Here is a 27,913-nt window from a genome sequence, read left to right on the forward strand (position 1 = left end):
TTTGCCTTGCTGAATAGAGTATGTATTTTTTTTAAACCAGTTAAGCAACTGTCCTTTTGTTTTGCTATATGTTACTCATTTTACTTTATTTTATTTGTCAACATTTCTGCTTTAAAATCTATTATTTCATTAGGTCTTTTTCTTTTGTTCACTATTGTCCCTTTTTTACTTTTACATTTAATGAATTTAAGAGAATATGCGGTTCTTCGTGGATCTTGCTTGTGTGTGCTTTGCTCCACCCAAAACAAATGGGTAACAAATTCTTTGTAGTTTGTTTTGTTATGTTTTGTTTTTCACAGGTTTCTTTCTCGACATAGTAGTTACATACATACTTTTTGTTTTGCATATGGGTCAGAAATCACAATGCTCATCACAGAAATCACAAGTTTCAGCCCAAAGAATGCATTTTGAGGGGTAACTAAACCACTCCCCCCACCCCCTTCATCCCTCTGTGGAGGAGAAATCATATGCTACACCTTGTGGTAGCATTCCATTATGCAAGACTTTTGTCTGAAGCGGAACATTCATTTTCTACATTTCATTAAAACATAATAGCTCTTTTGGGGTCTTCGTCATGGAGCTCAGTGAAGAACCACCTGTATCAAAGAAAGGGGTAAGTCAAATATTAAATGTAGTGGCTAAATAATATGTAAATCTTGTTTGATATATTTTAGACATTGGTGTTTTTATTTCTGAGCTGAAGTTATAATAAACATTCCTGGAAAATATTTATATACATGGGCCTTCCTATGATCAATCGAATTCATTTAAACGACCTTGTACTTTCAGTTGGCAGCTTTAGCAAATCCAAAGGAAATCTGGTGTTGATGCGTGGGTGAACAAAAATCTACTGAAAAGTATTTGAAAGTCTACATGGAGTCCTATAACTGCAAAGTTGTGTGATAATAAAACATTACAACTACTGCATACTTTATTCGTAAGCATCTATTATTCAATGAATAATTACTTGAATATTTGCTGGAAACAGGTAAATATAATAAATATAAAAATATATATGTATAATAAATAAATGTAATTAATTAATAAAATGAATTAAGAAGTAATGCAATTACATAAATACTTCTCTTCTGTACTAATAGTAAAAAACCTGTGGCCACCGGTTCCCCTCTCCGATCCCTCTTTTTTAATCAATCAAGTCACGTATTGTGATGGTAACAAAACACTTTCTGCAATGTATTATTAGGCCGGCATCTGTTTTGATTTGTTCATGGAAGATTAAAATGGTGAAACCCTATCATAGAACGTTGAGGGTGCACCTTGTTGACATTCATGCTAATTCTGGTCAAAGATTTAGAAGGAACAATTCAGAAAGGTTTTTAAGAAGACAGGTTCCATGTTAAAGTTGATTAAGATGTGACCTAAAAAATTGTAGAGTTATTGTGCCTGCGTGGGTTTCCTCCCTTATCTTAAAAACAAGGCTGATTTTGCACTCCAAATTGCCCGTAAGTATGAGTGCGAATAGTTGTTCGTCTCTGTGTGCCCTGCGAATGGCTGGCAACCGGTTCAAGGTGTTTATAAAGAGAAAAAAGACCCAATGATTGTCACACATACATCTGGGTGTGGTGAAATTTGTCTCTGCATTGAACCCATCCCCGAAGGGAGCAGTGAGCAGCAGCGGAGCCGCGCCTGGGAATCATTTGGTGATCTAACCCCCCAATTCCAACCCTTAATGCTGATCCCTCCCACACCACTGTGTATCTGTAAATCCTGTTCTTATTGACTGCTTTGAGGCACAGTCTGAACTATAAAATGTCCATTTTTGACATCATAAATTACTACTTGAGTCTACTTTTGAAGGAACTTGTGATGCATGAAGATGTCATGACCTCATGCGAGACATAAGTTGATTCTTCACACGCTGCGGTCCCATTAGGCACAAGAACACTGTCGTTGTTGCAGGATAAAACCAGCCCCTTGTCAGATCTCAACCGCTGCGTGAGGAAGACGCTCAGTGTGCAAAAGAGACTTTGGATACTACTGGCACACACTGAGCAAGGCGCACAAAAATGTCGAGAAAAAATCAGGAAAATAACTATGAATATACTCCTTTGTTAATTAAAGAGGCCGAAGAAACAAAGCCGGCATTGAAGGTATGCAAAGTATTTTGTTAAGTTGTGTCAGCGTGACTTGAGGCTATATTTGGTTTACGCTGAGATTTTTTGGGTGGCTTTTCAGTGTACTCCATTGTAGCAACAAATAGTTAGGTCTTCTATTTTCATTTGTTGTGTACATTTGTGTCTCTCAGGTCCCAAACAAAATTCTTCTTCTGGCTACCTTTGCTGCTGGGATTGGAGGGACCTTCCAGTATGGATATAACGTCTCCGTCATTAATGCACCCACCAAGGTAATGCTGCTATTTTCTACCTTATTAACATTTTCAAATGTATTTTTTCTGGGAAACATCAGGTGGACTCATTTCTGGCTCACACGCGAGACGTTCCTTTGTTTGGATCTCGGATGGTATTTTTATCTTTTGTCTCCTCATGTTCATAGTATGTGCAAGATTTCATCAACCAAACATGGATAGAGCGATACCAAAGTGACATTGCACCTGGTGTTCTCACTTTAATGTGGTCCACCATAGTGTCTATATTCACTCTTGGAGGACTAATAGGAGTGTCGGTTGGAGGAACACTGTCTGTAAAGCTGGGAAGGTATGGTTTTTGTTTTCAGAATTCATGATACACTTCGTTGTACCGGATCTCATGTGACTGACTCCCCAACAATGACATAATAATGTCATACCTCTGTTGATGGTGTCTTTGTTGTTGCAGGAAAGGGACAATGTTGATCAATAACATTTTTGCCATGGCGGCTGCCCTGATGATGGGTCTGAGCTACCCAACAGGAATATTTGAACTAATCATCCTTGGACGTTTTCTCATTGGATTAAATTCTGGTAAACATGATATTAAATTCTACTTCAAATGAAAATGTATATGATAAGATTTTCTATCACTGACTCTCATCTGTACTGTGTCATTTCCATAGGCATTGGTCTTTGTGTTCAACCTTTATACTTGGTGGAAATTGCTCCAACATCAATTCGCGGCCTCATGGGAATGGGAACCTCAGTTTTTGTGACAGGTGGAATCTTCACTGGACAAGTGATGGGCCTTAAGTAAAAATATTTCTTTTATTTTTTCGACTGCCATATAGCTAATGGTTTTAATGTATTTTAAATATTAGCACAGTGGTGCCTTTAGTCAAAAGTTTGATTTGTCCCACACTCGTGATCCATAACAATTAACTTAAATCAATTTCCCACATTGAAAAGAATGAAAATGCCATTAATCCGTTCCAGCCTTCTATGTATATGTCAATTAGGGTTGCAAAAAGGATGTTGCTTTAAAATCTTTGTGTCTGAATAGAGAGCTGCTTGGTAAAGAAGAAACCTGGCCCATTCTGCTGGCCACCATATGCATCCCAGCGGTCATGCAGCTCCTGATGCTCCCGTGGTTCCCAGAAAGTCCACGCTTTCTGCTCATTGACAGAGGAGATTATGAGGGATGCAAAAAAGGTGACCTAAACACTGCTATGCATCAGCTTGCTTCTCAATATCTGTCCTTAAAAGTTCTTATCCAATGCACGTGGTTAAGAAAAATAAAGACAGACTGTCTTGATAATAACCTGTGGCAGAGAGATGTATCTTCATGCGATCACATTTGATGCAGTGATTCAAAAGGAGAACTCGGGACAACAATCACCACATGCTGTTTATCATTTTTCCTGCTTGCAGCCCTCAAGCAGCTTCACGGGGCAGCTGATTGGGAGGCTGAAATGGAGGACATGGAGAAGGAGAAGAACAACCTGGAACAAGAAGGAGTCCAGGCCAAGAAGCCATGGGAGCTGCTTGCAGACCGCAGCATACGCTGGCAGCTTCTTACCATCGTGCTTCTCAATTCAGCCCAGCAGCTGAACGGAATTAATGCCGTACGTACAGTAATGTACTGCCTCTTTTACAACTGTAGGCCTATTGTGTGTTGCTCCAAATACCAACGTCATACTGAAAATTAGAACATGACTCTTATAAATAGTCTTTTTTTGGCCAACATATTCCTATATTACGATTAATTTGAGATTTGAATTGGTAATTCCAATTTATTTCTGCTGCAGATATACTTCTATGCAGATTATGTGTTCGCGCAAGCAGGAATTCCCAATGAGAGAAGACCATATGCAGCCGTTGGCACTGGTGCCTGTGAATGCATCACTGCGTTGACCTGCGTAAGTATTTTTTGTATTTTCTTCATTTAAACCTTCCTCGTACACACACACACACATTTTGCGATATGATGTAATCACGCATTCCTTTATTAATTCAGTGTATTTGTTGGTTTAACTGATTTAGCTTCTGACCTTGTATGATCTTCCGATTCGGGATTTTATACTCAATAGACAGTCATAGATAATAACAAATGAATGAAACATTATTATGTGAAACAAAGTCTTGTGCCCTTTCTGGAGGATGTCGCACAAAAATGATTAGCTATGCAAGGTCACAAGGTATTTTGTCTGGACTCAGTGTAATATCCATCATAATCTTTGAAAAGTAGGCTTTTTATCAATTCCCAAGTGAAGATAAGAACAGTTGTCTGTAATGGTCCGTGGTGGTATTGCAGGTGGGCCGTAAAATTGGAAATGCTAAATAATGGCAACATTTTTAAACATAAAATTGATTGATTATTTAGACTTGATTTAATTTTCAGCTAATTTTGTGAATCATTCCTCCTTCCAAATTATGTCAAATGTATCTGAGTTTCCCAAAATAGAAATACAGATGCAAATAAATAGCCTGTATAGGTCTATCCTCCTGCAGTGCAAAATAAAATAATATTCCGCCTAAGCAGTGGTCCCTAAGTTACTTCTTGGTTTTATATAGTGGTCCCTTGGACAAAACCAATTGAAAACCCCTATTCTAGTCCATAGAAGCACTGATGACCACCTCACAGAGAGATCGTAACCTTTGACTCACTAACAGCATGATGGAACAAAATGAACACAAAGTAGCATGAAAGGTCAGTGTCAGGCAAAGAAAAAAAGCTTTCATGCAGTGTTTTCAATCTTGTCATGTGCTACATGTGTCACAGGGTTTGCTCATCGAGCATCTGGGACGGAAAGTGCTCATTACTGGAGGATACACGCTGATGAGTATCTGCTGCATTTTGTTCACTCTGACCATTACTTTTCAGGCACTGAACCACTCCTTGTAAATAAAACACATGTATTGGTGTGATTGGCTGTATCTGACCTCCCTGTCTTCTTTTATTACTCACAGGAGATCAGTCCAGTTTTTCCCTACCTCAGCATGGCTTGTGTTTTTGCCTTTATTCTGAGTTTTGGATTAGGGCCAGGTAACAATTTGCAATTTGACCAGAAATTGTTACTGGTGTATACATAATCTGATTCTCATATCTTGTCCTCTCCGAAGGTGGTGTGACAAATATCTTGACTATGGAACTGTTCACGCAAAACGCACGGCCGGCAGCCTACATGATTGCAGGCTCCATAAACTGGATCAGCTTCTTCTTTATCAGCATGATCTTCCCTTTTATTGTCGTAAGTAGCCAACGTAATGTAAAACCTCTGAAGTCAAACAAAACCTTGGATGTAGGTGGACATCCAGTTTGCTTAGATTTCTATTACTGTTTACTATAGATAATGCAGTCCTCAAAATGGATGGCACACTGGTTAACATATCTGCCTCACTTTTCTGGAGTGCTGGGTTCAATTCCAACTCTGTCCTTCAGGAGCTAAATTACTGATTATGTAACATTTGTGAATGTGGGTCAAGCTTGTGTGTTTTTGTGTTTTCCACAGCTTGGTCTAAAGCAGTACTGTTTTCTGGTGTTTATGGCCATCTGCACCCTGGTGGCACTTTACATATTCTTTATCATTCCTGAAACCAAGAACAAAACATTTCTGGAAATCCAAAACGAGTTTAAGACTGGAAGAAAAAAGAAGGGCCATGGCACTAATGGCTCTGGTATGACACTGTTGTCAACCTCAATGTAACATGTACTGTACCTCATGACTCTTGACTGAATTTTTTTTTTGTACTCATCACCATGCTGACTTGAATTGTCATATAAATTTCAAGTTTTTGTTATGGGAATGTATTCTTGTTTTCTACACTTTTATTACATGGACTTAAAATTGCCAATAAAGTTCTCTTCAAAACTATGAACTATTAAAAGTACTGATCAAAACCGGTGAGCGAGTTTTAAATTTCTCTAAGTGGTGGCAAAAACATACCTTACATATATGATACACATCATGGGCATTCTGCAAATAAGAATCTCAAAACAATGTACATAGTATTTCTGCTTGGTAATTTTCATTCTAAATTTGCGCTTTATAATGAAAACAATTGAGAGAACCAGGAGTTCTGTAAGAGTGGTAAACGTGGGAATGATTCCAAGGGCCCATGACTGACAGGGACAAATTCAGCGCATTTGCTTGCCTGTCTAAAGTGTCTGTGCTCATCTCCATCACTACAGTTACTCAGTTCTTTAAAAACTCTTCCACTCGCGTAAACTATTGGACACAATATTAACTCTTTTCATTATTCAGCATGCAATGAAAAGATGAAGTTAACTGCCAACATGGTCATCCGCATAGGATTGTGGGATACTATACTACTTTTAGTAGAAATTTAAGGACGTGGCAAACCCATAGCGTTGCTTTAATGTGAGAAAACTATGAGCAATTGTCATCAAAATGAAAATGTGATCATCTTTTACTCATATATCAAGCTCTGAAAATGAGCACATCTCCAGTAGGTGGCGTTCTGGGCAACATATGGCAAAGAAAGCGACGAAGAAGTAGCCCAGTCCAAGATGGCGACCAACTCGATTCACATGCTCGTTTGTTGACAAGTATAAATAATCAAGGTTTTTGCTTCATTTGCGAGTTTACAAACCTACAATATGTCGAGACTTATTGTTAAAAGCCTTCCGAATGGGGTAAGTACTAAATGGTAAAAAGGGACAGCTAAATTTTACGTACGCATATCATTCAACATGAATGTGGAACTTGTGCTCAGATGAAGTCGGAGAGGTTCCGAGAGATGTTTGCAGCCTTTGGAACCGTAACTGACTGCCGCCTCATGTTCACCAAGGATGGCAAGTTCCGCAAGTTTGGCTTTGTCGGATTCAAATGCGAGGAAGAGGCAATTACAGCGTTGAAGCATTTTAATAGGAGTTTCGTGGATACATCCAGAGTGACTGTAAGTTTCCGTGGGCCTGCTGTCTGCTTCACAAGCGATGTGTCCATAGCCACTGATGTGTGACTTGATAGAGAAAAACGTAATTTCGGTCTCTTTGTGTGTTGTGACATGTGGAGAGATTGACAATAAAGCTGACTTTGACTTTGACTTTTGACTTTGATTGCAGGTGGAGCTGTGTAAGGCATTTGGTGACCCTACTAAAGCAAAAGCATGGAGCAAACACACTCAGAACTCTGAACCAGACAAAGCAACCACGCAGACTGAAACTGCTAATAAAAAGGTGGGCATGAATTAAGAGAAACTGGCCTGGAATGAAAACTAGAATTAGTGTTTGGAAATGTTACACTCCTGTGCTGTATTGTACTGTTTTCTAATTATATATGTTCTTAGGAGAAGGACAAAAAGGAAAGCAGTGCCCTGAAAAATGTGAGTTGCTTTCAATTATTTTTTTTATATTTAATGGGTGTTGGTTACTCATCTGCTCAATTTTAATTATGCATTCACTGGCAACATTAGCTGCACCAGCACAATCTAACTTGCATCCAAAACAAGAGATGAATTAAATGAATATAATAAAAATGCCTGTCAATATGATACATTGCGGTTGTACACACTACAATATCACCTTCCCTTTTTTCTAAATTTCAAAATCTAACCTGTCTGTCTGTATGTATCGTGCGCATCAGCTTGAGGAGGACGAGCAGTTCAAGGAGTTCCTGTCAGTGCATCAGGTTCGGTGCAAAGTACCAACATGGGTGAACGATACAGTGGAGCAGACAGTCGACCCTGACAGTGCCAAGGGAAAAGGCAGGAAGAAGCCGGCTTCTGATGATTACCTCAACTTTGACTCTGACCAGTCGGATGATGAATATGAAGAGAAAAAAGAAGACGACGACGATGAGGAGGAGGAGGAAGACACTGGAGATAACTGTAAGGACTTGAGATAAGATGAAAGCTCAATGAGCAATTGCGCAAAAGTTGGACACCTTATATTTGTGGGCTACTTTGTTACGTTTTACATATCGCCAACCAATGTTTTGGAATCCTGCTTGTGCTTTCTAGACACCTCTAAAGAAGCTCTGAAGTCCAGCTTGTCAGATATGGATTATCTGCGCTCAAAGGTGGTACGAACCGTGGACGCCACGGATGAAAGCAACAAGAAGGTTGACAAGCAACAAGGGGAGGAAGAGGATTGTGGACTTGCACAACCCAACGACAGTGTTCACAAGAGTGGGAACCAGGATGACTCCCGCGAGAAGAAAATCCCTATTTCGTCTGAGGAGAAGAAGCAGGGAAAAGCCAAGAAAGATGCAAGGCAAGAGGTGACTAATCGGTCTCATTTACACTTCTGTTTTGGACTATGTGTTTCCTGGTCAGTTTACCCAATTTCCGTTCCAGTTTGAACCAACAACAGAGTTCACAGTTAAGCTGAGAGGACTCCCATTCAATGTTAAAGAGGTGAAGAGACTTTTGTAATTGTTGTGAAAGTTTGTGTAGAAAAGAAAAAACAGGGCACTTAGAAATTAATCACACACATCTTATTATGAAACTAGTATGAAATTCGAGAATTCATGACACCGCTGAAGCCCGCTGCCATCCGAATCGCAAGAAATGAACATGGCCACCAAACAGGTATTTTATGGGAAGCATGTTTGATTAAGCTGTACACATTGTTACTTGGCGTTTCTGGGTCTGAAATGCATATGTCCCTTCATAATCTTGTGTGTGTTTTAGGGTATGCATATGTAGATCTTCACTCTGCACAAGAAGGTGAAAACGCCTTGAAGAAGAATAAAGACTATATAAGTGAGAGTTCTATCTCATGATTGGAGCCTTTCCAATGTTGTTACATGACACTAATGTCGATGGTTTTGTTTGTCTTTAGGAGGCCGCTACATCGAGGTTTTCCGTGTTGAAGCATCCGGACGGAAGACGACTGACCAAAAGGCCGAAAAAGTTCAACAAAACTTCACCCGGAAACTGAAGGAGGACGAGGAAGTAGAGGATGTGGCAGAATCAGGACGCCTTTTTGTCCGAAACCTCCCTTACACGTGCACAGAAGAGGACGTCAAAGAAATATTCTCGAAACACGGCAAGTTGAATCATTGAAAGGGTGATGCATATGTTCCAATTGAAGCTTGCCCATGGCAAATATAATCATGCTCCTTTTGCATTTGGCATTGTCGTAGGTCCTTTAGCCGAGGTGGTCTTCCCCATTGACACTCTAACAAAGAGTCCAAAAGGTTTTGCTTTTATAACGTACATGATTCCTGAAAATGCTGTGGCAGCTTTGGCTCAGCTAGATGGGCATGTATTTCAGGTATGTTTGATAGGATCTCCATAGTTATGATTGTTGAGCCTGCTCTGCATGAAGAAGTTCAAATAACACTTTTTGTTTTTTTTCCAGGGTAGGATGATTCACGTGATTCCATCCATAATAAAGAAGGAAAAAAGTAACTCTTCAGAAGCCGGCGGTCCCGGCTCCTCAACTTATAAACGTCAAAAGGATGCAAAAAACAAAGCGTCTAGTTCCAGGTATGCATGTTTGAATTAACGCTCTTCTGATTGTTTGTTTTGCCACCTTTTGATAGAATTCTTTGTTTTTAGTTCACACAACTGGAATACGCTCTTTCTGGGCACCAGCGCAGTGGCCGATACCATTGCGGAAAAATACGCCACCACCAAAAGCAAAGTCTTGGACCATGTAATTTTGTCCTGTTTTCCACACTAATCCTCCAACATACTGGACTTTCAAATCTAAATCCTGCTTGACTTTTTGTTTTGTTTTGTTGCTGTCTCTGCAGGAGACAAAGGGAAGCGTTGCAGTACGAATGGCTTTAGGGGAGACCCAGATTGTTCAAGAGACTCGCCAGTTTCTACTAGACAGCGGTGTGAATTTGGATTCCTTTAGTCAGGTATGGTTTGCCTGAAGCACCGGCTCAAGACTGGTGACTTTTTTCTTTTTTTCCCAACTCAAGTTACGTTGTCTGGTGTGTAGGCAGCTGCCGAGAGAAGCACAACGGTGATGTTGGTGAAGAACCTTCCAGCCGGCGTGACCGTCTCAGAGCTGGAGGAGCTCTTCTCCACCCATGGCTCTTTGGGCCGAGTGCTGCTGCCGCCTCCCGGCCTTACCGCTCTCGTGGAGTTCCTGGAGCCCACGGAAGCCAAGCGAGCTTTTACAAGACTGGCCTACACCAAGGTACGTTTGACGCCCTTTTAGTTGCGTGTAGCATGCAGGGAGCTGAAACTTAGGGGTTTTGTTTCTGTACCACAGTTTCGTCATGTCCCACTGTATTTGGAGTGGGCGCCCATGGGGGTGTTAGTTGCAGCCAAACCCGCACCAGGTACGATACCACGCTCACTCTCCCTAAAAAATATTTACTATTATTAAATGAACAATAAATGTGTGGACCTGTTCAACCAAGTGAGAGCAAAGGTTGAGGAAGAAAAGAAGGAACAACCAATGGAAGAAAAAGGAGAGGATGAAGAAGAAGAAGAGGAGGAAGAAGACTCTGTTCCTGGTTCCACACTTTTCATCAAGAATCTAAATTTCAGCACAATAGAGAAAACACTTCAAGAGGTACACTTTTGTAATCCTGAGTTATGGAGAAGATGATGTCAGTTTTTCATTCCTGCTCATTTGTCGTTTTAGACTTTCTCAAAATGTGGCAAGGTGAAGTCATGCACAATCTCCAAGAAAAAACATAAAACTGGTAATTATGATCAAATGCACATGTAGTAGTGAAGAGAACTGATTTACTGTATTTAGGTATTTGAGTTTCTTTTTTTTTAAGTGATATTTGCTTTGGCTTTTAGGCAAAATGCTGTCAATGGGCTATGGATTTGTTCAGTATCATACCACTGAGGCAGCACAGAAAGCCTTGCGACAGCTCCAGGTATTTGGATTTGCGTTCTCGCTATTGCTGGTTAAAACTTGCCATTGCCTCATCTGTAGGTCACATGATTCTTACTTTCGCATTTTCTCCAGCGCTGCAATGTTGATGGACATTGCTTAGAACTGAAGATTTCAGCGAGAGCTACAAGGTAAAAATAAAAGATAAATGCCTTGTGCTCTCATTGTGGGGATTTGGAAACTGATTTCACTATTATTTGTTTTGTTTTTTTTCTTATAGGACTGCTGAAGTGTCACACAAGAAAAAACAGGTGCAGAAGAAGCAGACGGGATCAAAGATCCTTGTGCGAAATGTCCCTTTCGAAGCGACTGTCAAGGAAGTTCGAGAACTCTTCTGGTAGCAGCTACATACACACACAGCGACTGTATATGAGTCACTTTGTCGATGGACACTGCGATGATCTACTCATTCTTTCTCAGTACATTTGGAGAGCTGAAGACAGTCCGCCTTCCCAAAAAAATAGCGGGAACCGGGAGTCATAGAGGTTTTGGCTTTGTTGACTTTATCACCAAGCAGGATGCCAAGGTTTGGGCAAACACACTGCATTTGTCTCTCACAGTCACTCGTGTAATTGACTACAGAATTTGACTGGTGATGTCCTCATCTTTATCTCCAGAAAGCATTTGCTGCCTTGTGTCACAGCACTCATCTTTACGGAAGACGCCTTGTGCTGGAGTGGGCTGATACGGAGGAAACAGTAGAGACACTGAGACGGAAAACAGCTGAACATTTTCACGGTAAATGATTTGAAAAGTGTGCGTGATTAGTGCCATCGGGGGAATCATTTGTCTCACCTTTTTAATTTATTTCTAATTTTAGTGGACAGCAAAAAGAAACGGAAGGCAGGGATGCTGGGGGAAATTCTGGAAGATATGGAAACTCCACATGATGCGGAGGACTGAAAGTGATGTTGCCTATATTGAAGTCATAAAGAATTGAGGGGTTAGAGATGTGTTGTCGCTCAATCTGAAGATTGGGAGTTTGATTCCTCATGACCACCTCACAGCCTGTTGAGGTATTCTTGAGCAACATACCCCAATTTTGCTGGATCTGAGCATGTGAATCCACTACAATTCATGCCACCATCATTAGCCATTATGTTAATAAAGTATGGTAAAAGAGGTGTTAGGAATTACATTTAAAACAGTCTTGATCTCATATGAGGGTCTATTCAGTGTAGATCAGTTTTATTTAAAGAAAAAAATAACCTTTTATTTCATGATACAGATGTTTTGTACAGAATTTTTAAAAATCTGTTTTAAATAAAATGTTTAAATGTGCTTCCGTGTGCTGTTGTCAAACGTGCTATTACAGATTAGACTGTTCACTATGAAATGTAGTCCATTGTTTATGGGGCCCGTCTGCCACATCCAAGATGGCAGCTCACGGCTCAACCAACTCACGTAATACGTTATCTACATACGTATTGTCAAATCAGAACTTGTGCCTGGTCACGTGATAACTTCGTCACATCATATGACTTATTCGTGAAAACATGGCCCACAGCTCGGCAGAGATGTCTTTTATGTGTAGGTTTATCTCGTTTTTTGTGATTAGTTGTGTGTTACTCACTGACGTTGTTGTAGCTGAAGTGCGAACGGCGGTGATTGACAAAAACACGGGGCAATTGTCTCTCCTCGAGGGTTTTAGAAAAGATTTTGTGGCGTGGGCCAACTTCACCGACGACATTGAAACCTCAGGGTAGGTAACATGTTTACTCATGACAATACGTGGCTTCCGCATTCTCTGAGTCCATATGTGTTCATTTACATAAGATGGTCGTTCTTGGAGGTGACCACTAGCAGTCAATACAATGACAGCATCCAGGCGTATGCTGCTGGAGCTGTGGAGGCTGCAGTAACTTCTCAGGTCAGTCTCCAAAAACACAAAATTAACCTTGCTCGGTTATACTGGGCTCTGCAAAATTGTATGTTTTACTGTATTCGCTTATGGGTATTTCTGTGTTTAGCTTATCTACAAGCACTGGATGAACACGCTCATGGGTTATTGTGGACCATTCTCGAAAGATTCTGGTTACTGTGATCGCCTTAAGACTTTTATCACTACTAACCTGCAGTGGATTCAGGAGCAAACTGAAAAGGAGCCTAATTCACCTTACTGGTACCAGGTATGTCGGAAGTCTTGTGACTAAACAGAAGTCACGTGGCTCAAGCTGAAACATGTAAAATATGTCAATACATAAAATACAATTTTAAAAAAGTCACAGTTTTCAGAGTGACGTTTTTTAATCATAAACTCTTTTCAGTTTCTATTATTTTCGGGCCATTAAAAATTACCCTCTAATGATTGATTGATTGAAACTTTATTGATCCCGGGGGTGGGGAAAGTCAGGCCCCAGCAGTATTCATACCACAGAGCGGGTATATAAAAGACACACAGATGACAAATTTAATGTGAAATGATGATCGAAAGAAATAGCAATTAAATAAGGTTATTTTTTCATGGCAGGTTCGACTGGCTCTTCTTCAGCTCAAAGGTCTGGAGGACAGTTACAATGAACAACTGTCATTTCCTCCTGGCCCAATATCCTTTGACCCATTTGGTTTCCTGTAAGTAGGTGTGATTCGGAGAAAATACAACAAACTAAATGTTCACCAACAGAAATGTCCTTGCCTTGTGTTACCAACCAGACTCTTCCAAATGGGCGGAGATCTGGAGGATTTGGAATCAGCTCTGAATAAATCCAGCTTGACTCAACCACTGGGATCCGGCTCGTGCTCCGCTCTCATTAAGCTGCTCCCAAACAATAAGGATCTACTGGTGTCACATGACACCTGGAACACCTACCAGTCAATGTTGCGCATCATGAAGAAATACTCCTTTGCCTTCAAAGTTTCACCCTCAAGTGCGTTTATACAGTATTAGTAAAAGTTAGTCATGTTCAATGTTTTTAAGGGTGATAAGTCTACATCACAATGTGAAATGTTTCTCATTTGTAAGATAACAGGAACATTTAATCATTTATTAATTATTATATTTATTGATTTTGTCCTCAGACAATCTTATACTCCCTGGACGGATCCAGGCATTCTCCTCCTATCCTGGATCGATTTTTTCTGGAGATGACTTTTACATCCTCAGTAGTGGCTTGGTAAGAGCCGTCATGATACAATGCTAGGCCTTTTGTACGATTGATGATTTTAGGTATGAAAGGTTTAGCCAACAATAGAAGAGTGTTTTTCTTATTTGTCTGAATGAATGATTGGTGTCATGACTGCAGGTTACCCAGGAAACAACTATTGGAAACAGCAACCCTGCTTTGTGGAAGTTTGTTCAACCCACAGGCACAGTGATGGAATGGCTCAGGAATATTGTGGCGAATCGTTTGGCAGTGACCGCTACTGCTTGGGCGGAGGTGTTCAGCCAGTACAACAGCGGCACGTAGGTTTCAAGCATGATTCAGCTATTCGAATTGTACATTTTAGAATTCTGCCAGTCTTTAATAGTGAGTCAAGAATAAGGTAAAGATTATATTTTTAATTTGGACTATGCATACGTTTTTAGGTATAACAACCAGTGGATGATTGTGGACTATAACAACTTCACTCCAGGGAAGACCAACATCATGAAGGACCTGTTTGTCGTATTAGAGCAGATTCCGTAAGTCCGTTAAACTTTTGTGTTATGTTTTGTTTGCTCTAAGGAGGCTCTTTAACATTATAGGGGTAAAATAATTTTTATGGATAAAACTGAAGAATTGCTACAGAAAGGATACTGGGCAAGTTACAACATACCGTAAGTATTGATCCACAGTATTTACAGCATGTTGAATGTGACCTGCCCATGTTTGCAACTTACTGTATGTAATTTTTGGACCATATGTGATGGAAGATACTATGAGGAGATATTTAATGCAAGCGGCTGCAATGAGTTGGTGAAAAAGTTTGGTCCGTGGTTCTCCCTGGACCAAAATCCCCGGGCTCAGATATTCAAGAGAGACCAGAAAAACATTACAGACGTTGCCTCCATGATGCGCCTCATGAGGTTTGAACCATGAAACAAAGGTTTATGCATTTAAATACATTTAAATTTTTCCTTCACATTGATTTTTTTTTTGTCTAATTAGATATAATAACTTCAAGGAAGACCCCTTGTCACAATGCCAAGATTGCAATCCACCCAAAAATGGAGAGAACGCCATCTCAGCTCGCTCCGATCTAAATCCAGCAAATGGCACTTATCCATTTGGCGCCTTAGGGCAAAGGGCCCATGGAGGAACGGACATGAAGGTATTTGTCTTTTTTAGAGTCTGTCAATCCATTCATTGGCCTTGTCTGCAACACACTGATGTCTCTTTTGTGCAGATGACCTCCTATGGAATGTTTCGGCGTTATGAGATGCTGGCCGTAAGTGGGCCAACTTGGGACCAAGTGCCACCCTTCCAATGGAGCACTTCTCCATACAAAGACCTGCTGCACATGGGCCAACCCGATATTATGGCATTTAAGCCTGTTAAAGTGACCTGGACATCTTGATAGCAATAATGTTTTGCATAAAAGAAAGATAGTGGGGTGGAAGTGCTGTGGAGGTTTTGAGAAAGGGAAACAACACGATGCAAATGGTTTCTTGGAAATAGGGTGCAGATTATATTCTGTACAATGATTATATTCTGGATTTTCTGTTTATTTTTTTGCTCAGTAAAACCACATAAGGGAGATTTTGAATGTGAGGAATTATGAAAAACAAACGAATTTGTTTTATGTCTGATCATGAATGAGTACATTAGTATTGTTTGACACATTTTAATGTGATTGTAATGTGCATCTTACATTTTTTAAACTATTTTCTAAATTAACTATCATCATTTCTTTGTGATTTGAGAATTTCTACTTCACATTCAATCTATGAAATATGTTCCGAACAAATATACGTATCCTTCGAATAAAAACATCAAAGTTTGTATGACTTATACTAAAAGTGAAATTTTGGGTAGATTTTAATAGTACACACACTGCACTCAAGCAAAACCAATTAAAGAGCTGTACTTGTCATCAATTACAATGTAATATAGGCAGTAAGGCCACCGTAGCTGCATCTGACAGCTCTCTGGTAAACAAGTGACGTCATCAGCACGTAAACATTGCTCACGTGTTCTACTCGCCCAACCAATCTACAGCCGTAAACCGCTGAAGTGACGTAAAGAAAAACACTCCTGTCGTGTTATGGCCAACATAGCAGCTGTACTCTGTGGACCCCTTATCTGAGTTATGTCGATATACAATAACTGCATTTTGCAAAATAACTACGTTATGAGCGCAGCTTTCTCAATTTTAAGGTATGGCAGTAATGCAGACGTTTTATAAAGTATGCATATTTTGTTGAATATTTGCATGCTGCAGGAACTTGTTTGCTTGTGTCGCCAAAGAGATGAACATATGGTAAATCATATTTAATAAAACATAATTAGTGACGTTTGTTTCCCCATATTTGCTTGATTCCAGATCTAATTGTACTCGATGATGGCATCTTGGCAGCCCATTAGTAATTTAAGAGACAAGGTGTCCCAGAACCCGCCGGCTGTGACATTTTTCCTGTGTCTCGTGACACTGGCTATTTCGTTTATCTGCCTCGGTTCCTATAGCAGTAATCACACAATGCCCAATCCTGACACAGAAAAGGTAAGAACTGCCTAATTTGTCTTGCAGGCGGATGGGAATGTGACATTAAAGATAAAATGTGCAAGTTGGAACCAGCAAGACTCGGGCAAGAAATTGTATTCACTTCTTTCAAGCCCCTTCTAATGGATAATTGATGGGGAAAAAAATATGGGAAATGCTTATTCACTACCTGAGTACTTTCAAGGTGTCTTTAAGGAAGGCACTAACTGTGCAATGGAGTATTATGGTAGTTCTCAAACTTTTAACACTAAAAAAATATTTTTATCTCCAAATTCCACCATAATGAGGTTATAATCAACAGAGTAGTGGAAATAAATTTATTTTTCAACAAGAAAATTGCATATGAACTTGAAAATAACTGCACTGTATTTATTTAGACTGCCACCGTTATCATGCACATGCCAAATATTGTTTTGTCTCGTAGGACTGGAACCATCTCCTCTCTACGTTAGCACACTTCCATCTGTGTGTTAAAAGCAACTGGAGTTCAGATGAGCCAGCGTCTCTAGGCCCATCTCCACTTATAGAACAGAAAAGAAATAAAGATACTTCACTTGACTTGACACCACAGCCCTCACATGTGAGCAGCTTGCATCTCAAGGTTCCTCTGACGATCACAACCAGCCACGGACTTCCAAAAGATGTTGACCTTTCCACAACCTTTACAGCCAGTCAATTGCATCTTGGGGGTTGGTATTGTATTTGAGCATGTGAGTTTGCGGTAAACATGAATGTCCTGTATTGTTATTGTGCAATTGTTTTTCTCTTTAGGCAATGAGATTGTGAATGTAGACATCCATTCTGAAAATGATACTGACATTTGCCTCACTTTAAGAGCTTCAACTGCTCTCTTCCCAATGAGTCTGTGAGTTTGGCTGCACTCAAATGTGTATTTTGAACCTTCAAGTATGAAGATGCTTCAAGTTATTGTTTACAATATGCCATATGTTTTTATGTAGGCTTCCCCCAGAGTGCCATGCATCAAGCAACATCCATTCACTTGTCCATGTAGAGGCAATTGACCAACCACCACCAGCATCACAAGCCTGCTATGGTCTTCTCTCCAGGAATGACCCTACTCTCACTATCATGTTAACAAAGGTACCACGTGGATGAAAAATATATATATATTAAAAAAAAAAGAAGTCATCTGTAAAATAACGCAACTAGCAATTTCTTCATTTTTAGGACGAGCAGCGGGTGGCAATGCGGCATCTGATAGAAGTCAGTATGTGTCTGATAGGAATTTGTTTAATACTTTGTTTAGCTGCTAGCCTGTCGCATTCAAAGATGCGCAACTACCACAGGAAGGAGCTGGACTTTCAAAATGTAAATAGTATTTCTTTTATTATTATTGTTGTACAGTCGTTAAGCATACTTAACTTAATTTTGATTCCTAACGCTATTATTGTTGTGTGTTTGTTGCCAGGAACCTTTGCTCGACCCTTGAATCTTTTTGTCAACTGCACGTTGAAGGATTTAGTCCAAGGCAGTGAGCAAAACTAGCCTTTTGTCCAGTGGGATCCTAATGACAACGTTTATCCAGCGTCTCAAGTGTAAATGTGCCAGATTGAAAGTAAAGCTGTAATATATATATATATATATATATATATATATATACTTTATATACACAAAGTTTAGTCTTCTGCCATTTAATTATACTTAATATATGATTTATGTTCAATTATTCTGTCATTTTCGGTCAGTCTGATTATGATTGTATCTTTGTAATAAAACTCAAACAATGTGAGTCAAACAACTGTGATTACAAGTTATTTAAAGCTGATGCCAAACATGAACCGTAATGAACTACAACCACATATTTTTATTTTTGTGTCAATATATTTATTTTACTGTTTCCAGACATTTAGATTGCTAATTGATAGTTGTGCAGTTGAAATGCGAAGGGATTAAACTGAGTGGCTCAACTGTAAACGGTCGGCCACCGTACTCTCAATATAATGAAAATACTGCCGAAAATAATTTTTCATGGGAACATTGACTACAACTCCAAAGCTGACGGTGGCAGCAAAGTGCTCTGTCAAAGGAATGTGTAGAAGAAGAATAGAGGGGTGGCTTTGAAGGCCAAAAGAAACCAAACGTCTAATCGTACGGTAAGCGCAAAATGCTGCTTCTTACCAGACGTAGAACGTTTGACGTTGGCTAAAGCCAAATTAAACCTACCAAATAGTTCTGTTCTCTGTACATGTTGACACCGTAAATGGATGGTGGCAGTCCTATGGAATTTTTATCAAGCACCATCTGTAAAGCTAACGTTAGCTACGAAGCTACTGCTAATTCATAAACAATGTACAAGTATGCTAATGCCCGTTCACACGCTAGCCTGACATTACGCGTGTATCACGTTTGAAGAATGAACTATTCATACCACGAATGTCTTGGCAACACACGAGAAATGGTTTCAAAACTCAGCAATCTCCACGCATACCTATCATGTGAGGCTGTAACCATAACAATTTCCTTCCATTTTCAGTGCAAATGTTCCCAAACTGTTCAATATGGCTAAGGCATAATGCCCCCCCCCCCCCCCCCCCCAAAAAAAAAAGAATCAAATTAGTATTGATTCTGCCTCTTTTCTGATGCAGGAGTTAAACCTGTCTGTGGTTACCGGGAAGCTGGTTGGGAAGGTCATGGCCTACTCGAGCTACAGCAACCTGAGCAGGGCTCAACTTACCTTTGAGTACCTGCATACAAACTCGTAAGTGCAGCTATGGGTGGTTAACAGCGAGAAGGTTTCACAACAACAATCATTTTGTTCTTCATGCCGGCCATGTGCATTTTGTCAGTGGATCTCAGCCACTGTGCTGCAGCACATAAATGCATTGAGAGAATTTAGATTTAATGTCACTTAATTGTTTCGACACTAAACTGTATGTACTACAAATACTGTAACTTTGCGTCATGTTATATGTGTTTGCTAATATGGTAATATATTAAATAATTGATGAATTAAAGTTAAGGTTCAGCAACAGGTATTTTTATTCTGAAACATTTATATTAATGTATATTTAAATGTCATGGCATGGTAAGAAATTGATTCCAACTTGAACAAACATTGCAAAACACATGGAATGATATAATGCATAATACCTTTTTTTTTTCCATTGACTAATTGGAATGGTGTTTGATTTTAGGACAACACACGAGTTCTTATTTGGAGCTTTGGCAGAGCTTGTGGACAATTCGAGGTATTTGTGTTGATTTACTATTTTATGAAGACCTATAGATGTTAATTTTTCAAACAAGTGTGGTTTTATATTCAACAGAGATGCCAATGCCACACGGATTGACATTTACACAGGTACATTTCAGCATTGACTACACTTCAATTTGCTTTTAACTTAACTTGACATCTTATTATTTATTGTTTGTGCCTTTTTGTTTATGATGTTTTTTACTTTTGCGCTATGCTTGCTGGCTCCGTTTTGCTCCTCTTATTTATTCTGTTATCTGTTTATTTTTTATTTATTCATCACTCTTACTATTGATTGTTTGAATTTCTGCCTTCTTGTTTTTATATTGTGTCGCGTACTTGTATGTCTATCGTGTTATGTGTCTCGTCACCGTGGGATAGAGAAAAACGTAATTTCGGTCTCTTTGTGTGTTGTGACATGTGGAGAGATTGACAATAAAGCTGACTTTGACTTTGACTTTGATCTTCATAAATTGTTGACAGAGAAAAGGCCTGATCTGCGGGGTGGCTACATGCTGTGTTTTCTTGATGATGGAATTGGAATGGAGCCAAGTAAGTAGCACTTTTGTATCACTGACCTTGACGTTTGTGCTGAGTTCATTGTTTAAAATGTAGAATGGACATTTGTGTTCCAGACAAATGTTCACATGATAAGTGTGTTTACATTCATTTCATTCTGTTAGACGAGGCAACGCACGTGATCCAATTTGGAAAGTCAAGCAAACGATCTCCTGAGTCCACACAGATTGGCCAATACGGAAATGGACTGAAATCGTAAGATCCCGAGAATCTTTTACAACAAAATCACAAGTGTGATACATGCTTTTAATGACTTCTATTGGATGCGTGTCTTGATAGGGGATCCATGCGAATTGGCAAAGACTTCATTCTGTTTACCAAAAAGGCCAACAGTCTTACCTGTCTTTTTTTATCGAGGACTTTCCATGAAGAGGAAGGTCTTGATGAGGTCAGGTGAATTTGTATTTCTGTATTTATATTTCATTAGATGACAGCTACACGTAGTTACCGGAGGCTGATGTGTGAACAACATCTTCATACATAATTGATATACTATATATTTTCAACTGTTGATATCTATTTTTTTGTTTTGTTTTGGGGGCCCTTAAGATGGTCTGACCTCAAAATTGTTAATAAATTTGCAGGTAATCGTGCCTCTGCCATCGTGGGATTTGGCAACCAAAGAGCCGCTGACGTCCGATCAAGAGAAATACGCCATTGAGACCGAGCTGATATTCAAATACTCACCTTTTAAAAGTGAACAAGAGTTGATGGAGCAGTTCAGCAAAATTGAAAGTATCAGTGGTTAGTATATGCATTGTGTGTGATGACTCCCATCTGCCTAATAACAGCCCATGTATGTATGGTTTTGTTTCTCAGGACTTGCTGAAAACTACTTTAGCTCTACACACACAAAACACCTCACATAACCACTAGACAAAATAAAACTTTGTAAATATAACACATCTTTTTAGTGTAATAGCTGACTGAGATACCTGTTAAAATTATGCCATTAGAAATATTTTCATCGGTTGTTTAACTACCCAACTTTAACTTCATGAATTAGACCCACAAGTTTTTTCTTCTTCTGTTAATTCACTGTTTCTGTTAACTACCCGAGATGCCTACATGATTTCTCATTAGCCGTGATGTGTTGACATGTTGTGTTTCTCATTGTTTGTGTTATGTGTCAAGGTACCCTGGTGATCATCTATAATCTGAAGCTGATGGACAACAGAGAACCAGAGCTAGATATAGAGACTGATCACCAGGACATACTGATGGCCGGAGTGCTTGCGGAAGGAGTGTGAGTCCAGTGCCATTGTTAGTCTTTTAAAATCAAGCCACATGTTAGCATCTGCCCGTAATGATAATACACCCGCGACCCTGAATGGGATGAACGCTACAAAATGGCTGGAAAAACAAAAACAATACTAAAGTGACAATGTATTTGTGTCCTTGCAGGAAACCAGAGAAGAGATCGTTCAGAGCATACGCTGCTGTGTTGTACATTGATCCCCGCATGAGGATTTTTATTCAGGGTCATAAAGTGAGGACCAAGAGGTTGTCCTGTTGTCTTTATAAACCACGGTAATGTAACACACAAACTTTTGACAACTCCGTGCCAGGTGAGAGGTTCTCAACTTTTTCCTTCCTCTGTTCACAGGGTTTATAAGTACTCATCTACTCGTTTTAAAACGCGAGCTGAACAGGAAGTCAAGAAAGCAGATCACCTGGCTAAAATCGGTGAGTTGGTGAAATGTGTCCATCATTTTGCCCCCTCTGCATGTTTCTTGATTCGTTTTCTGTCACCAATTCCAGCGGAGGACAAAGCTAGAGAGGCAGAAAGTAAGAGTTTAGCCATGGAGGCAAGACTTGGAGAGGATTTGTCTAAAGATTCCCGAGTAAGCAAAGCCAGATCGTTTTTCTGGTGCACGGGTTTGTCAGTTGATAACACCGACTCCCCACTCCCCTTCCGTCTTTCAGACGATCCTGAGAAAGGTCCAGGATTCAGCCATGATGCTTAGACGGGATGCTGACATGAAAAAAAGAATTCTAGAGTCCAAACAGAAGTACAGTACACAAAAGCAATAGTCGTATCTTTGTTTGAACAGCAGAATGCTTTATGTAATCAAAAAGAAAACTAGCATAGTCCTGAGCTCTTTATTGCACACATCTACAGAGCCTTAAAGGAGCCCAAGGAGTTGAACTTTATCTTTGGGGTGAACATTGAACAGAGAGACCTGGACGGGATGTTTGTGTACAACTGCTCTCGTCTTATCAAGATGTACGAAAAGACGGGTCCTCAGTTGGATGGAGGCATGTGAGTAATGTGCACATTGACTGTGATGAGGTCAGCAGTGATGAGCTTGGTTGGGGGGTTTACTATTTTATCCTTTGGGTGTTTTTTTGTTGTTACACAGGGCCTGTGGAGGTGTTGTCGGCGTGGTGGATGTCCCATATTTAGTTCTCGAGCCGACTCACAACAAGCAAGACTTTGCAGACGCTAAAGAGTATCGACATTTGCTGAAGTCCATGGGGGAACATCTGGCTCAGTACTGGAAGGACACCAGCATTGGTAAGGAACACTTGACATCTGAACTGAGCGTTGTCTAATACATACTGTAATTTCTACATCGTGGGAGTAATAAAGGCTATTCTGCTCTATTCTATTGTACTCCTGGAAAAATGCTGAGCTGAATCCCTGCATAATTTGTACCTGTCACATGTCTTTCCCTTAAAGCACTTCTAAGTGCTGCACTGAACAAAGTGCAAAGTGACTCTCTCACTGTATAACGTTAACCCATTTAATGCAGGTTACCTCGTCAAAAGTGGGAGATCGGGTAATAGAGGAGAATAGTAAGTAAATGTTGCAATTGCGGTTCTTGCTTAGCAACAATCCCTGTTGGAACTCATGAGTAAGAATGTTCGGTGTTGAATCCAAATGCTGCTTATTTTCTGCATGATCCAGTTCAGAAAGCCTCCCTGTTGGACCTTTGTGGTCAAGAATGTTCAGTGTTGTGTCCCTTGTCAAATGCCGAGTATGTTTTTGCGCGATGCAGCTCAGAAAGGCATCGTGAAGTTCTGGGATGAGTTTGGATACCTGTCTGCCAGCTGGTCCGCACCTCCGTCTTCGGAGGCAAGATATAAGAGACGCCGAGCCATGGAGATCCCGACTACCATTCAGTGCGGTAAGTACCGGACGACCAGACACATTCAGCAATCCAAACCTGTCCTCACGCCGCTTTTACCGTTTGTGTTTTTTAGACAAATGCTTAAAATGGAGAACGCTTCCGTTCCAGATGGATGCTGTCGACAAACGCTACCCAGACAGCTGGGTGTGTCTTATGAACCCAGATAGCACCCAGGACAGGTACACACGGCCACAAATGTAAAGCGGAATCATTTATGGACTCACTGACCCCAACATTAAGTACTTATAAACTTTACAACCCAATGAAGTCCATTAACGAATGTGTGAAATTAGCGAGGTAACACTTTGTCACTGATTTTTTTTTTCCAATGATTCACAGATGTGACGCTGCTGAAAAGAAGCCCAACTTGCCCTGCGGAGTCCTGAAAAAAGAAAAGCAGACAGCTGAAGACAAACAAAAAGAGCTTGCAGAAAAAATCAAACAGCAGCAGGATAAACTGGATGCCTTGCAGGTGTCTTCTTTATTCCTCATCACCTTATTTCCTTGCCTTGCACTGGCACTTCACATATTTGTGTCTCCTCCTCAGAAAACCACTACAATCAAATCTGCGGCAGATATAAAGAAGTTGCCAATGGATGTTAGCATGAAGCCTGCAACAGAGAGCACTGCTAAGGTACACATGCTCTCACTGGAATTCCTCTTGTATTTCAATGAAAGGCCTGCATCAATCTTGGAAATGGTTGTAACTTTTTTATTCTTGATGAATGGTGACTCTTTCTTTTGGGATATTTGTCATTGAAGGCGAGTCGGTCTTCCGAGAGGTCTGTAACACGTCCACGATCACCCCCGTTGCCAGCTCACCTCAAGGTGCCGCACAGTGCTCCCCCACCTCGTACCGCCTCTCAACGTCCTACCCGGACACCCGCCCCTTCTCCTGCTCCACTTAAGGTTGAACCAACCAGGTCCAAAGCTACAGCAAAGCCTACAGCCAGACCTTCCTCCAAAACACCCCCACCAAGCCGCACTTCAAGGGTAAATCAAATATATGCCGTATCAGTAGAAAATTCCGTATCAAAATGGAAGCTTACTGTCTTGTTTCTTTCTTAGTCCCTCACCAAATCATCAGCCAAAGCTGCAGCTACTGGACAACGTAAGAGAATAATTTTAGAGGAAGACAGTGAAGAAGAGGACGAGGAGGAAGACGAAGAAGACGACGAAGAAGAAGAAACTGGGGAGAGTGAAGAAGAGGAACCCCAGACGAAGAAGTCAAAGATGGTTGCTGCAGCTGTTAACAGGGCCAAAGTGGCGGAGAAGGCCCCACTTGCCAAGCGTGGCAAGTTAGACGAGGTAAACGGCAGTCAATGTTAAAAGCATCAACATCAGCTTTTGGCTGAAGCTGCCATGCGCATGCTTGCAGAATTCCAACAGCTTTCCGCTGTTTTATTTTTAATGAAACTGTCGCTTGTTGCCTAAACTCCCCCAGCATTACCTTTCTGCCATCAGCATTCATTTCTTTAAAGAGGGTTAGCAAAAAGAACTGTCAGTTATTTACTTGCTGGTTGAGTCACGAGAAGCTCAAACGAAGGCCATCTGCTGTTGACCTAACAGGTTAACACACACTCACAGACTGGAAAGAAAGGAGTTGCTACTCCTTCACGCCAGACCCCTGTTGCTAAACCGAAGGTAGCTCCACCAGTCCCGCTTTCTTTGCTCCTCCTAAAGCTGGCTTGCACCTGCTCTTTCCAAACGCTAATAATCAAGATTTAATATGCAACTGATTAAGCTCATTATAACAACCTTTCCTTTGCATTGACCTTTTTTGTTTTTCTCCCAACCAGAAACTGACTTCACTTTCACATCTTTCACTAACAGGCATTGAACATCTCATTCATTTTTATTCAAGTGTTGTGGTTCTAGTTCTGAGGGATTTGTTTTAGCAGGCACCCGAAAAGGTGCCACAGAAGGCGCCGGAGATGTTGACAGAGAAAGCGCCGGAGAAATTGTCAGAAAAGGCCCCAGTGAAGGCGCAACAGCAGGAGCCGGAGAATGATATTCGGAATGCTCAGAAAGGTAGCAAATTGATCAGAGAATGTTTATTTCTCAAATTCCTTTGGATATTATCTTGCCACACAAACTGAAATGCACATGTCTTTAATGACTGGTTTCATGCAGAGTCTTGATTCAATTTATTTGTCTTTTTTTTTCGCCCCGAAAGATAAGGGACTGTTAGTTGAAGTCCGTGTCAATAAAGAGTGGTTCACAGGAAAAGTCATTGCTGTAGAGACCAATAAACAGAGCGTTCGCTGGAAAGTCAAATTTGACTATGTCCCTCGAGCCACCCCGAAGGACAGATGGTAAGACTTTTTAGTCCTGTGTCCAACCCTTCAAAATGCTAGTCGTTTGTAATCGATATTAATGGCTGCTGTCTGTCTGTCAAGGGTGTTTAAGGGCAGTGATGAAGTCCGCCTGATGCGCCCACCGTCTCCCATCTCCCAGACGCCTGACACTCAGCAGGAGACTGAGAAAGCATCTGCAGCCATGGAGCCAGATACTACACAACCTGGCACCAGTCGAGAAGTGACCGAGAGCTTGGTCACCATGTTAAGGCGAGTGGCTCCAGGATGAAATATTTTTTCTTTTCCTTTAGAGCTACTACTCAGCACTTAAACATACTTGAACTGTCAGTCTTACCCAGATTTAGTTTATTTTCTGTGTGATGGATAATTGTCTTATTGACAAGACATCGTACTGTTTTTTTTTCTTCTTTTCAGGACGATGCTGCGTTACTTCTTCCCTCCTGCTTTTCAGATTCCTAAGGATGATGTAAACAGCATGACGGCAGAGGAGTTGGTAGCCTTTCCTCTGGTGAGATGAAAGCAACTGTACACTGGCCAGCACGCATGACTGACTACACTACACTTTTTTGACAACTAATTTCAGGCAACTACCTGAAGTAGTGAAGTCAAATCTAGTGGTGATGTATCCGTTTGTGATTCTCCTGTCTACCTAGAAAGAGTATTTCCATCAGTACGAATCAGGTCTCCAGTCGCTGTGCAATTCGTACCAGAGCAGAGCGGATGCCAAGGCCAAAGCTGTGGAAGAGAAAAGCAACAGTACAGAGATGAAACTGAAGGAAGCAGATGAGAAACTCCAAAAACTACGAACCAACATTGTTTCTCTTCTGCAAAAAGTTCAAGAGGTTGGACAGCTTACTGTTAGGATATGCATTTTATTTATTCATGGTCTTGGAAATGCTGATCATTGTAATTTGCCTAACTGCCCACACCCCACGTAGGATATCGACATCAACACAGATGATGAACTTGATGCATACATCGAGGACCTTCTCACCAAAGGAGATTAAACGGGATGGACAGCAGCTATCGACAAAAAAGAAAGAGAACATGCACATAAAACGACTGGCAGCCGTGTTGCTGACATCTATCGGGCACTGTGTGAAAAGCGTCCTGAATTTATTGGGGGGGGGGGGGGGGGATCTTCATGGTTAAACAGTCTCCATTTTTTCATTCATTTAGCAGTAAGCGTACACTCAGTGCCGGTGTTTCTTTTTGTTTTTATTTCTGTTTTTATATTATTGGCAGCCCTCTAGCATGTGGATTTTGTTTTAGTATTTTTATATATGTACCTGCTTCTACCGTAACTGTTAATCAGTTCTAACGCAACCTATCTTACTTTGTAGGTTTAGTATGGTTTAGGTCCAAGTGACAAAACTGCAGGTCTTTATTTTGCGCCACTGTCAGGTGAGACAATAACACCAAGTATTTTAAGACTTTGGGTTGACTGGCTCATATTCTTTACTGCTGTCTATATGTAAACGTTAACTATTATTTTTGTACACTCGAAGTTATCGGTGTCAGTCATCATATTGCCCCATCCTGGCCAGCTTGGAGTAAGGAGTCTATTACACTAAAAAAATCATACTGGGTTTTATCAGTATAATTGTTAACGCCTGTCCTGTTGTTTTTGAAGAAGAAAAAAAACTCCATTTAATGCTTAAGTAGTGTTCCTACTCATTATCTATTGCCTGTTTTTCTGTTCGAACATATTTTACCATGTCAACAAAACGTTTTACCAAACTGCATGATTTAGTGTTAAACTGGAAGAAATGTTTCAGTATTTTTGAAAAATCTTTACATAAACAATAAAACTGGTTCAACATTCGACGTGTTTCCATTTTGATGCAAAAATAAGGTTAAAAAACC

The 27,913-nt window shown here is 40.4% G+C and overlaps 5 protein-coding genes across 10 annotated transcripts; all 5 read left to right on the forward strand.

Annotated features, from left to right (window-relative positions):
• Positions 1-441: 441 nt before the first annotated feature.
• slc2a11b (solute carrier family 2 member 11b) lies at positions 442-6,230 on the forward strand. 2 transcript variants are annotated; one of them, XM_061278881.1, is made up of 12 exons: positions 442-613; positions 2,267-2,365; positions 2,515-2,675; positions 2,796-2,920; positions 3,013-3,142; positions 3,393-3,541; positions 3,761-3,954; positions 4,138-4,248; positions 5,112-5,213; positions 5,300-5,375; positions 5,453-5,580; positions 5,842-6,230. In XM_061278881.1, exons 1-12 carry the CDS (start codon positions 575-577, stop codon positions 6,034-6,036), a joined length of 1,509 nt encoding a protein of 502 aa, XP_061134865.1. In that variant the 5' UTR covers positions 442-574; the 3' UTR covers positions 6,037-6,230. The 2 variants fall into 2 exon arrangements, with proteins under 2 accessions (XP_061134865.1, XP_061134864.1); XM_061278880.1 differs by lacking the exon at positions 442-613 and adding an exon at positions 1,881-2,111.
• Positions 6,231-6,844: 614 nt separating this feature from the next.
• Positions 6,845-12,443, forward strand: rbm19 (RNA binding motif protein 19). The gene is made up of 24 exons (XM_061278879.1): positions 6,845-6,986; positions 7,067-7,249; positions 7,416-7,529; positions 7,640-7,675; positions 7,936-8,179; positions 8,312-8,571; positions 8,648-8,707; positions 8,803-8,881; positions 8,984-9,055; positions 9,135-9,341; positions 9,439-9,569; positions 9,657-9,784; positions 9,857-9,953; positions 10,054-10,164; positions 10,248-10,448; positions 10,524-10,593; positions 10,675-10,829; positions 10,902-10,962; positions 11,066-11,145; positions 11,238-11,293; positions 11,383-11,499; positions 11,583-11,688; positions 11,780-11,900; positions 11,983-12,443. The coding sequence occupies exons 1-24, from the start codon at positions 6,951-6,953 to the stop codon at positions 12,063-12,065; spliced, it is 2,808 nt and encodes a 935-aa protein (XP_061134863.1). The 5' UTR covers positions 6,845-6,950; the 3' UTR covers positions 12,066-12,443.
• A 171-nt stretch (positions 12,444-12,614) lies between these two features.
• Positions 12,615-16,083, forward strand: plbd2 (phospholipase B domain containing 2). Its single transcript, XM_061278986.1, has 12 exons — positions 12,615-12,864; positions 12,939-13,032; positions 13,133-13,291; positions 13,633-13,733; positions 13,815-14,029; positions 14,181-14,275; positions 14,405-14,565; positions 14,689-14,784; positions 14,848-14,919; positions 15,016-15,168; positions 15,251-15,413; positions 15,489-16,083. The coding sequence occupies exons 1-12, from the start codon at positions 12,659-12,661 to the stop codon at positions 15,657-15,659; spliced, it is 1,686 nt and encodes a 561-aa protein (XP_061134970.1). The 5' UTR covers positions 12,615-12,658; the 3' UTR covers positions 15,660-16,083.
• A 137-nt stretch (positions 16,084-16,220) lies between these two features.
• zgc:158398 (uncharacterized protein LOC568894 homolog) lies at positions 16,221-18,390 on the forward strand. The gene is made up of 7 exons (XM_061278987.1): positions 16,221-16,459; positions 16,626-16,802; positions 17,227-17,491; positions 17,574-17,667; positions 17,762-17,903; positions 17,991-18,131; positions 18,232-18,390. Exons 2-7 carry the CDS (start codon positions 16,641-16,643, stop codon positions 18,250-18,252), a joined length of 825 nt encoding a protein of 274 aa, XP_061134971.1. The 5' UTR covers positions 16,221-16,459; positions 16,626-16,640; the 3' UTR covers positions 18,253-18,390.
• Positions 18,391-18,787: 397 nt separating this feature from the next.
• Positions 18,788-27,872, forward strand: morc2 (MORC family CW-type zinc finger 2). Of its 5 annotated transcripts, none has more exons than XM_061278197.1 (28): positions 18,788-18,916; positions 19,409-19,521; positions 19,958-20,011; positions 20,090-20,124; positions 20,500-20,568; positions 20,700-20,790; positions 20,875-20,983; positions 21,180-21,339; positions 21,730-21,841; positions 22,000-22,125; positions 22,202-22,281; positions 22,357-22,439; positions 22,522-22,607; positions 22,718-22,858; positions 22,959-23,113; positions 23,598-23,726; positions 23,803-23,908; positions 24,069-24,201; positions 24,277-24,363; positions 24,492-24,722; positions 24,798-25,037; positions 25,299-25,373; positions 25,628-25,760; positions 25,906-26,044; positions 26,129-26,296; positions 26,462-26,555; positions 26,701-26,889; positions 26,986-27,872. In XM_061278197.1, the coding sequence occupies exons 2-28, from the start codon at positions 19,454-19,456 to the stop codon at positions 27,052-27,054; spliced, it is 3,162 nt and encodes a 1,053-aa protein (XP_061134181.1). In that variant the 5' UTR covers positions 18,788-18,916; positions 19,409-19,453; the 3' UTR covers positions 27,055-27,872. The 5 variants fall into 5 exon arrangements, with proteins under 5 accessions (XP_061134181.1, XP_061134184.1, XP_061134185.1 ...); XM_061278200.1 differs by having other exon boundaries at positions 25,631-25,760; XM_061278199.1 differs by lacking the exon at positions 18,788-18,916 and adding an exon at positions 18,924-19,258.
• The last annotated feature ends 41 nt before the right edge of the window (positions 27,873-27,913 follow it).

The sequence above is a fragment of the Syngnathus typhle genome, linkage group LG5 (genome assembly GCF_033458585.1).
Source record: "Syngnathus typhle isolate RoL2023-S1 ecotype Sweden linkage group LG5, RoL_Styp_1.0, whole genome shotgun sequence".
NCBI lineage: Eukaryota > Metazoa > Chordata > Actinopteri > Syngnathiformes > Syngnathidae > Syngnathus > Syngnathus typhle.